The sequence below is a fragment of the Barbus barbus genome, assembly GCF_936440315.1.
Source record: "Barbus barbus genome assembly, chromosome: 19".
In the NCBI taxonomy this organism is placed as follows: domain Eukaryota; kingdom Metazoa; phylum Chordata; class Actinopteri; order Cypriniformes; family Cyprinidae; genus Barbus; species Barbus barbus.
The window spans coordinates 7356142-7367416 of record NC_136747.1 but is presented as its reverse complement, the minus strand read 5'-3'; the positions used below and the strand labels follow the sequence as shown (position 1 = coordinate 7367416).

The 11275-nt window shown below is 37.2% G+C and overlaps 1 protein-coding gene across 2 annotated transcripts; it reads right to left on the bottom strand.

The window, feature by feature from the left end:
• Positions 1–5054: 5054 nt before the first annotated feature.
• LOC306884964 (sterile alpha motif domain-containing protein 3-like) lies at positions 5055–11054 on the bottom strand. Of its 2 annotated transcripts, none has more exons than XR_013785499.1 (6): positions 11004–11054; positions 9863–9899; positions 7580–7737; positions 7394–7486; positions 6759–6868; positions 5055–5778 (listed from the first exon to the last, which is right to left on the bottom strand). XR_013785499.1 is itself a non-coding variant. In XM_079441240.1 (6 exons), the coding sequence occupies exons 3-6, from the start codon at positions 8768–8770 to the stop codon at positions 5772–5774; spliced, it is 1203 nt and encodes a 400-aa protein (XP_079297366.1). In that variant the 5' UTR covers positions 8771–8784; positions 9863–9899; positions 11004–11054; the 3' UTR covers positions 5564–5771. The 2 variants fall into 2 exon arrangements, 1 of the variants encoding a protein (XP_079297366.1); XM_079441240.1 differs by lacking the exon at positions 6759–6868 and adding an exon at positions 7826–8784 and having other exon boundaries at positions 5564–5778.
• Between the last annotated feature and the right edge of the window lie 221 nt (positions 11055–11275).

The following is an 11275-nucleotide window of genomic DNA, read 5'->3' as shown; positions in this document are numbered from 1 at the left end:
ACAGGGAATAGTATACCTCCATACTTTATTTTCCCCATGTCAACTTCCGCGATTATTTCCTGATCAACGGGCCACCTGGCAGCAAAGGAGGGGCAAATTCCTCTGGATGGATGAAATACACGCACTTTGTTGACTTGCAACATTTCAGTGAACATACAAAGTGCTAAAAGGAGAAGCCCTGTTTACTCCTTTTGGACAAACACGAATCTCATCTGTCCATTGATGGACTCAATTATGCCAAAGAAAATGGCATAATCATGCTGTCATTCCCACCCCACTGCTCACATCAGCTCCAACCATTAGACAGGTCTGTCTACGGGTCACTAAAGAGGCACATCAACAGCACGTGTGATGCCTTTATGAGGAACAACCCTGGGAAGACAATGTAAATTTATGACATTCCTGGGATTGTGGCAATTGCCTATCCTCTGGCTGCAATCCCCTTGAACATTTAAGCTGGCTTTAGGGTGGCTCGGGTTCAACCTTATAACAGAGATGTATTTCTGGAAACCGAGTTTGCACCATCCTACGTCACAGATCGTCCCATTCAGAACCCTGCCCTGCCAGGCCCCAGCACCAACTCTGCTCTGCCAGGCCCCAGCACCAACCTGCCAGATCCCAGCACCAACTCTGCCCTGCCAGGCCCCAGCACCAACCTGTCAGATCCCAGCACCAACTCTGCCCTGCTAGGGCCCAGCACCAATTCTGCTCTGCCAGGCCCCAGCACCAACTCTGCTCTGCCAGGCTCCAGCACCAACCTGTCAGATCCCAGCACCAACTTTGCTCTGCCAGGCCCCAGCACCAACTCTGCTCTGCCAGGCCCCAGCACCAACTTTGCCCTGGCATGCCCCAGCAACAAATCTGCTCTGCCAGGCCCCAGCATCAACTCTGCTCTGCCAGGTCCCAGCATAAACTCTGCTCTGCCTAGCATGCCAGTTATGCTTCTGCTATCACCAGCTCACCCTTACCCAGCAATGCTATTGCTGACAGTGGGCTACCAACTCCAGAGGACATCCGGCCATATCCAAAAACTGGCCCCCGAAAACCAGCCAGCAAAGGAAGAAAACGACACAAATCAGCAATTCTTACTGACATGCCAGTGAAGCAGCAACTAGAAATAGAAAAATCATACAGGAGTCATCATCAGATGATGAAGAGTGCTTCTGCCTCATCTGTGTGGAGCCATTTTCAAACAGTTGTCCAAAAGAGACCTGGGTAAAATGTGTAAAATGCAACAAATGGGCCCATGATGCTTGCGCCTCAGGCCAGGCAATTTACGTGTGCCAGAATTGTGACTCTGATCACAAAGATGAGTCTGATTAGTCAGACTGATTAGTTTTGTTCAGAGGTTAAACATGTTAAGTTAAGCGAGTTATCTGCAGCATTCCATTCAGTTATCATGGATCTATGTGCAAGCCAGAGAACGTTTGAGTTTAAAGTTCAAAGTAAAGTGGTCTTACCACTTAATGAGTTTTGACTGAAATGTGTATTGTTTGGATTTAAATAATAGTTTTCCCATATTCTATAGGCATGATTGTTTAGAGTTCCAGTTCTGGTTTGAATTTAAAAATTAAAATCAATATTCACAATTTAAAAATATTCACAAGGGGAAAAAAATATAAAAAATAGTAAATGATGTTTATCTGAAAGTGTAACAATGCAAACAGGTTTTCTGTAAGGTGTAGGTTTAGGGTTAGGGGGTAGAACATATTGTTTGGTCAGTATAAAAACAATAGGAGTCTATAGAAAGTCCCCACAATTCACAGAAACAAACGTGTGTGTGTGCGTGCTTACTGTAACCATATTTTGGGGACAAATTGGTAGAAGTAAGCAAAACTTGACAAAATCACCTAAAACCTCCCTTTGAGGATTCCTCATCTGTAAAACCGTGTGTTTTGCTATTTGTGAACATACAGCAGGAAACAAGGGAGAGGAACTGATCAGAGATTGATCAGAGATGTATCAGAAGAAGGGAGACAGATGCATCAAATACACCATTTTACATTACATTATGCGGTGTGATACTGTATATAGAAGCATTACCATTGTAAAGACTGCACATTACTATAACTCACTCTTCATCTGAAAAATTAAGCTAGAATATAGATTCAGTCATATGGCACAGTGAGGACATTTACTGCATTGACGGTGAACTCTGTTCTAGCACAAAACCTTATGGCCATGTCATATCTTCATCACACCTTTTGATAACACACTGGATAAATACTTTTACAAAACGTTATGGATTTTATGAGAGATATGCAAGTTAGGTAATGTAAGTGTAATATTGTAATAATTTCAGAAACAAAGGTGATTTGAAACATGTATCTTACATTGTTTGCTCTTGAATGAACTGATTGTTAAAAGTACTAACTTGAAAGAAGATCTTACTGTTGTGTTTTGGTGATTAAACCAAATATTCTCAATACATATCACAATGATCTTGTGTTCTGAAACAATAATTATGTGGAATGAAAATATGTGCAACTACAATGAAATCATGAGACCAGGTTTTGAAAGAATGACTAGTCGTGTCACAAGTATGATCAGTTTAAAGTTTTGTACTAAGTAATTTGAAAATGTATACCTTGCTTATGAAAATAGTACCAAACCAATTTAAAAAACCCTGTAAAGTCACTTCTATTGGAACTTTCACTTCATGCATTTAAATTTATTTGTAATTAAATCTTCACATTAAACATTAAATAAATGTTTCACTTTAGTACATTAAATGGTAAACGTTAAATCAAATGTACAATCAAATAAAGTACAGTTAAAAATATAATTAAGTATATTTAACATGTGCTTTAATTTGTTAGTCAACACATCAAAATAAGCATACTTCTTTAAAGCACAACTTTAAATAAAGCACAGTGATTTACTTTAACGTAAAACTTTTAATTTGCCATTACAATAATGTGCACTTTTTAAAAGTGTTAAACACAGTCATGAAAGTATAAAAGTTAAGTGGCCTTTCAAGTTCAGTTTTAATTTAATATATACATAATTAAAAATGAAAAGAAAAATAGTCAATAAGAATAATAATATGTTTTATTTTTATAGTGTCTTTCAACAACCCAAGGATGCTTCACAAAATAATACAAGCAATTGGCAAACAAGATACACCAGACAATCAGAGGGGACATTCAGACAAAAAGGTGTTGACAACAAATAACTACAGAAAATTAACAACTAGAGGTCATGCAATCAGATGATGAACATTAATTATGTCAAGAAGGTGGTCAGGCAATATACAGACAAATGTTGGGAAACAGAGATGCAGGGAGTGAATAGATGAGTTTTAAGTCGAGACTTAAAGGTCTGGAGAGAGGAAGCAGCATGAATATTATGGGGATATAAATAAATAAAAAGAAATATTTGAAATGCATTGTTGCTTGATTATTAAATGTAAATCAATGAAAACCCATCATACATTATACTTTTTAATAGCCAGTATTGGAAAATGTTCAGCTAACTACCAGTACTAACCAATAAAACCTTGACCCATCTGCATGCGCCAGACTTTTACAAATCAAATACCACTCTTTTTTCCAAGTTACTTCTGTTTTACACAGAAATATATGTAACATTCCTGAACTAAACTGGTTGGAGAATGAAGCATGTTGTTTGATGCGTCACTATTCTCTCCTCGCAGGCAATGTGCATGTCTCTGCATAAAAAGGCCCCAGGCAGGTAATGCTTTTGAAAGGTGGGTAAAATCAGTTTCACACACAATACCACTTTCAAAGATAAAAAATACCGTGAGGATGTTTAAAATACCATTTATTTTTACAGCTCACATTCCATTCAGCAATTACAGCGGTGATCATTCAAACCCTTTTTAAAAATAACCCGTTGACGTTCAACTGACGTAACAGACAACTTTCACTCTCTCGGCCCAGATGTCATTAATACAGGGGCTTTAGATGATAAAAGGTGACATTTGTAAAAGGGAGTGTTTGTTTTCATGCTTCAGGCTACAGCATCTCATCTTGAAGGCTATGTGTTACATAAAGACAATGTTGTTAGCACAGGTACATTTTCATAGACATTTTCACAAGTACATAGACATTGTTTAGGAGCATTCTTGCTAAATGCAATGCTTCATTTTCACAGGCCTTCAACAATAAGTGCATTCCTGTGGTGCAAAGCACAATAAAACCCTCCTCAATGTTGTTGAAACCGAATCTGCTCTCCAGGCCGAGCCAAACCAGAAACGAGCTCAGACATCGCAACCGCAGAGAGACCCCCCTCCTGTTTTCAGCAGTTTCACATGATAGGAGGAAAAAGAGGTTTGATCATGTTCACAAGCACGTTGAACAAAGTATTTGTGTAGCGGCATGCTGTTCAGATACAGCTGATATGGCCAGCCAGGCCTCTGTCGGAAAATCTCAGACCCTTTGAAGGATGTGTGACTGTCATTTATAAAGTGTCACAGTCAGCATGAGTCTCGCTGTCTCTTCTGGCTTTGGTGACCTGAGATATATTTAGACATTTATAGATAACCTAGTATTACCCAACCCCTGCAGCTTTACAAGATTGTCATGTTATTGGGAGTAAGTCATTTTAGTGTTCTAGTTTACTGCTTAAAGGCCTTCACATATGCTCGCAACTCAAGTACACTGTAAATCCTAATAAGTTCAGCTTACTTAGAAAAACTTTGGAAACCGATTGCCTTATTTTTGCAAAGCAAACTTAAAAAGAAAACTGAAGTTAACTTAATAAATAGCTGCAAGTAAAGAAAACAAACACAACCTAAGTAAATTAAATTACAAACAGGAAGTTAGTTTAACATAAATTGTTGTTAACATACTCTAGAATATTTATTAAACTTACTTAGGATTTAATAGTAAGACTACTTTATTTCATTAACTTAACTTAGTTTTATATTGTGTTCTGCAAACATATTCAACGCTATTAATCTCAACATGACTTTAATCTGCCATTTTAATAGACTGAAAAAAATACATGCAATCGGTTTCCACAATTTTTTCAGGTAAAGTGAACGTAATTTTATTAGTTGAACAAGTATGGACTGCACTTAACACAAGTCTAAAATTCTCTATTTATTTTTAGGAAAAACAGGTTTTGTTTTGTTTTGTTTTTTTACAAAAAACTTTAAGAACATCACAAAAATGTTATTCCAAAATATCTGTGTTCTGTTAAGCACTTTCTTGAATAGACAGTATTGGGCTGTCATATTTTCTGAACGGGCACTTCAAACCGTAGCAGCATAGCAAAAAAAAAAAATAATAATTAAATATAAAACGGGCCTTTACAGTCCTGAAATACAAACATTTGGAAAGGCTTTAAACTACCTAACAAAGACTGTAACGACTTACTTGAGCCATGCACTGGCTACCTGAAATTAGTGCAATTAAATATGCCAATATGCTAACATCTTGAACACTTTAAACATGGCAATGCAAGCATCCAAGGCAGAAAGTGAGAAGTTTAGCTTAAAAGCTGATTTTTCAGGGTCTGGAGCTTGGGTTTGACATTCTTCCCTCCCAAAGAAAGAAACACCCGCTGAATAAAATCAAATGTGTTCCTCATTGTCTTTGGGTAATCCAAATTTAAAGCATAGATCAAAGCAAAGAGAAGACATACAGCATGTGGAAAATTTGGGACATCATCCACAACAATTCTTCCCTCCAGAATGATTGCCCATGTTGCGTCCATTCTGAGGGCGTTTGGACGTTTGGCAGGCATGTCTTCAGTTAAAACTGTGAGAAGGCCAACATCTACTTCGCTGAAGTCAGCATCTACATCTATATCCTACGTAGAAAAAAGGAGAATTGTGAATTTCTTTATTCAAACAAATGTTCTGCAGCATGCACTGACCAGGAGATCAAGAGCAAAGGTAAAAAAGCAAACAAACAAAAAAAAACATTTACTTGTCCTTGTGTTTGATTCATACTGATGGTGATGCGTCTCCCAAAAGCAACTATGGTGGAAAAGTTACAACCAATAGAGTTCAATTAACAACCACAGTTATCTAACAATGATTTTGGGACACGCACCTCAAAGAGGATATATTGAAGTTAACATTATGATCAACAAAGACATAAGATTCATAGTCTAAGAGTTGTAAAAACAAAACACAGTTTCAGAAATATTAAACCACTTGGTGAACTATTCTTTTAAATTCTGTTTTCTTTTCACCAGCACCTACTACATGCATTTAGACATCTTGGAATATACAAGTTCTGTAGACTACTTCATTATACTTTTACATTGTTCTGAATTATTAACCTCATACAACTGAATTAGGAATACATTGAACTTTAACAATATGGTATTTATACTGCTTGGTCCACCATTAAGATTTTAGAGCATTATCTTTTCGTTATGGAGAAATCAGCAATGTCACAAATCAAAATTGTTTCAGAAAAGACGAATACAGTATTTACTGCAAACCACCAAGAAGTTTTAGTATAGAACAAAATGGCTTAAAGGAGTTCACTTCCAGAATAAAAATTTACAGATAATTTACTCCACCTTCAACATCCAAGATGTTCATGTTTTTGTTTCTTCAGTCGTAAAGAAATTGTTTTAAGGAAAAAATATTTCAGGATTTCTCTCCATGTAGTGGACTTCTATGGTGCCCATGAGTTTGAACTTCCAAAATGCAGTTTAAATGCAGTTTCAAAGGACTCTAAACGAGCCCAGCTGAGGAAGAATGGTCTTATCTAGTGAAATGATTGGTTATTTAAAAAAAAAAAAAAAAAAAAAATAGTTTATATACTTTTTTTTACCTCAAATTCTCATCTTGTCTAGGTCTGCGTGTACTCTGAGTATTCCGGTTCATGACAGTTAAGGTATGTCGAAAAACTCCCATCGCATTTTCTCCAACTTCAAAATCGCCCTACAGGAGCACCGACCCAGTGTTTACAAAGTGAATGTGCAAAGATCAAACTCTTTACAAAAAAAGGTAAAACACCAATGTAGAACGATTTTAAAGTTGGAGAAGAAAATAAGACGGGAGTTTTTCTGACATACCCTAACTGTCATGAAGCGGAATACACAGTTCACACAGAGCTGGACAAGTTAAGAAATATATAAGCAATTTCTTTTATTTATTTATTTTTTTAAAATAACCAATCCTTTTGCTAGATAAGATATTCTGTCTAAGTTGGGATTGTTAAGAGCCCTTTGAAGCTGCATTTAAACTTCATTTTATAAGTTCAAACTCACAGGCACCATTGAATTCCACTATATAGAGAAAATTCCTGAAATGTTTTCCCTCAAAAAACTATTTGTTTATGACTGAAGAAAGAAAGACAGACATGAACATCTTGGATGACAAGGTGGGGAAGAAATTATTTGTAATTTTGTGTTCTGGAAATTAACTTCTCCTTTAAGAAAACAAAACACCAATAACATTACTTACAAAGCACATCCTGAGAAACTCCTCTGAGTCATCCCCCAGAAGAAGTGGAAGACTCTGAAGCACTGCAGTGCGAACATGTGTAACATTGGATGACTATGAAAAAGGAGAGACAAATAGACAAGTTATAGGTCAAAGATATCAATTATATGCAAATCATGATTCAAAGATGACATCACAAAGAAATACCGTTGAATCAACTTGTTGCAAAATTTCATCCAGTTTTTTCCCTGCTTTCCTCCTTTTTTCTGGGATATTTCAATCAAGCGAGCAGAATGCGTGTCCAATGCAGCATAGAACTCAGATGTCAGATTTTTTCCTGATATGCGGTTGAATTCTGCTAAGATCTAAGCACAAACATGGAGTTGTTAACATTCAAACACACAATTCATTAAACAAAAAAAAAACAAGGATTTAAAGAGAAAGGAAACAAACCTGGCTCTCCATGAAAAGTGCTGGCCACTTTTCCAAGATCTCACAGACAGGAGGTTCAGAGTGGACTATTTCTCTACGCCTCAGGGCAAATGTACCGTCCATCTTCTTCCCAATCAAGCTCATGTTTGGGGGCCTCTTTTTACATTCTTCTACTAGGTCTTTTCTTATACTCTCTTGACTTTCGTCGCCTTCCCCGTTCGGAAAGTTTGGCAAGAAATTTAATTCAAACCGTCTGGGTTTTTTGATGGCTGACTTTGCACCTCCCATTGTTGCACCTCTCTTTCCGACAACAGCAACATCACTACAGCCCGATTTACGCAACTTTGTTCTGTAGTTGGCCATCTTAAATTTTAGGCTGTTCTTCCACCCAGCTGAGCCTGTTGGTGAGCCCTGCTCAGTCAAACAGGGATGAGCTTTAATGAGAGCTGAGGCAACTTGGGCAAAATCTTCATCCCTGGGATACGCCTTATAGGTGTACATGGCCCCTGCAAGTGCTTCCAGTATGTCGTGCTTTATGTCTCTTCCAACATCAATAGTTGTGCCGTCTTTCATAAAAGCAAGGTTTCCCTGACGGAGACGGTACTCAACATGAACTGAGAATTTGGGTATTTCAAAATCCTCTGGCCATTCAAATTGTCGTTCAGCAGACAACTGATCTGATGTATCAGATCCAGAGAGAAGTACAGTGTCAGCTTGACTTGAGGAGGGAGATGTGTGTAGAGGAATTATTTTCAGTGTTGCTCTCTCTGGCAAATCATTAATGTCACTGACGTTACATAGCGCATTACCAAAGTCAGGGTCTTCGTATTGGACACTGAAGGTGTATGTGAGCTGCAGCTTCTCTTTCAGTGCTTGTTTCAAAGAATCAACATCAGCTGGTTTTTCAGGAATGATTACTTTTCGGATGTTAGCATCGTGCACAATAACGTGAAGTGTCATCGACATGGCTATGTGAAATTCTGAAACAAAGAAAAGAGCAGAAGTAAAAATGACAAGAAATAATACAATTCAATGTCATTTAACAGCAGATGTAATACTTCAATGTGACATAGCACCGGCCTCGGACATTATAACCAGCCAAAGGGAAGGGGTCATTTAGCTCAGAAGGCAGGACAACTTGCAGTGAATGTAAACTGCACTATTCATAAGAGCGTAAATGCTCAGTGTACCATGCAGTCTGGGGTTTGCAGAGGAACATAACATCAGTGTTGATTGTCAAGATTCTCTCAATTCGCATGAATTCTGGCAAACCTGAACAAGATCCAACTGAAACCACCATGTCTGGGCAGTACTTAATCCCATTAACAAGCTCTTTTACAACTGTGCCATCTACCTCACCATAGTGCTTTTCAATAGTTTGCCGTATTGTGTTATATAACAGTGGCTCAGACAATAAATTAATCTGATTGAACTGTTGGATAATGTCTTGTGTAGCGCTTTCAGAAATATGCAAGATTGTTTGCATTTTCAGTAAAAGTGATGCCAAATTGTGTTCCAGTTTTTGTTTTGTGTCATCCAAATTTCCATGTTCCTTATTACATTCATCTTCACTGCCAGAGCTGTCAACCAGCGGATGAGCATTATCTTCTGTGTGACCAGGTTGAGTTCTTAACATGATCCCCAATTTAAAATGTTCATGGCAGTGGTGCTGGTGTGCCTTACTTTTATGTGCATTAAACGTGGAGTAGATGTTTGTCTCAAATGAACAGTCTTTGAAAGGACATTGAACTCTCTCGTTATTCCTCAAATGAGTACGCAAATGGGCAAAATAATCTGACATGCTACATGGCTCTATTAAGTCACAAACATGGCACTTGTAACAAACTAAATCATGACCAGAACTACTTGATTCTGCAGTTCTTTGTTGGGAATGGATTTTTGATAAATGTACTTTTAATGCATTAAATGACTTAAAAGCACACGGACAGTCAGTATGGAGACATGGTATTGGAACAACTTGTGAATATGTTCCATGGCTTATGCGGTAGTGCTTAAGAAGTTGTGCCCTCTTTTCTGATGTGTAAATGCAAACCTTACATTTCCACTGCATAGCAGCTCCTCATCTATTGGAATTCTGGAAAGAAAATGAAAAAAGTTATTCCATCAATCAAATGTCAATTAAAAAAAACAGATGCAGTGTTTCTGTTTTGTTTTGTTTAATTGTAAGACACCTATTCAATATTAGTTATTTTAAAACTAACTAAAATTATCTACTTTTTTTCCCCCCAACAAGTTTACTGTGTTTTAAATTAAGGGAGACACTTCCAAAAAGAATGAAACAAATAAAATAATTCTTAACAGTTTGACTTAAGGAGCTGTAAATTTTCTTACATCAGGACAATAAGGTAATGCTTTTTATTTTAATGAGACATGGTATAACAAGAATATATATGGCCTTCTTAAGTTACTAATACCTGTCAGACGTGGAATGATGGGTACTGGCTTACAAACTCAACTAAAAAAAACACCTCAACATGCCCGTTTTATTTGCTGCCTACAGATTAACGTTATCGTAATCACCATAATAAGCACGCATATTTTCGTGGCAACAGGTTTGACTGGAGTGGAGTTCAACACTCCTAGCCGTGTTTTTAACACGCCGTGTCCAAGTACAAAAAAAAAGAACCTGTTTCAAAATGTCTGCCAGATATCTGACTGGATTGCGCGTTCTTTAGAGTGAATGCAACCATGTCTTTGTGCTGCCTAACGTTAGTTTGAAAGTGGCGCGCCCAGCACGTTTGATAGCATATAAATTATGCTTACATCTTATGAAAACTATTCAGTCACAGTCGCAAAATTAAAAAAGAGGTCACCATTTGACACGTTGTGTAAAATTGTCACTGAATTTCATATTATGTAAGTTAATTGTGCCACGTCACGCATTATCTTGATCAATCATCAATTCAGATTACCTGCACACTCCTGTACAAATGAATTAATTAATAGTAAGTTACTTCATAGGCGACCAGACAGCTGATACTTACAGATATCGAGCGGAAAGTAACTAGTTTGAAGAGAAATAGCTTCAAATAACGAGCTGTGTTTAAGACGTGTTACTGAAAGTTGTTAATATGAGCTAATAAAGTCCACAAAAGCATGCAATAACGAAAAAAATAACGATTAGTAAGACTAGCTAACAAAAATATCAGATAATTAGGTTCAAATTAAAAGAGATTACCTTAAATTCACCGATGTAGGTCCTCTCACTCTGAATCCTCAATCCATCTGCATTGGGTGGGGGCGGGGTGGCGCGAAGGAAAAATAATCCCCGACTACGCATGCGTAACAGCACGCCTTAGACATTTTGAGTAATTTTACTTAAATTACATTAGTTATGGGAGCTATGTGTTCAAATATTTCAGCAACAATTTAAAATTTTAAGTAAACTCAACTTTTTGGTTAAAATCAAGTAAACATACTAGTATTTCTATAGTAAGGAATACTATTTGG

Coding starts and splice junctions, on each gene's coding strand:
- LOC306884964 (XM_079441240.1), bottom strand. CDS start 8,770: ATGTCGATGACACTTCACGTTATTGTGCACGATGCTAACATCCGAAAA. Junction 7,738..7,825: donor CACTTTTCATGGAGAGCCAG/GTTTGTTTCCTT, acceptor GTTTGTGCTTAG/ATCTTAGCAGAATTCAACCG. Junction 7,487..7,579: donor TGCAACAAGTTGATTCAACG/GTATTTCTTTGT, acceptor CCTTTTTCATAG/TCATCCAATGTTACACATGT.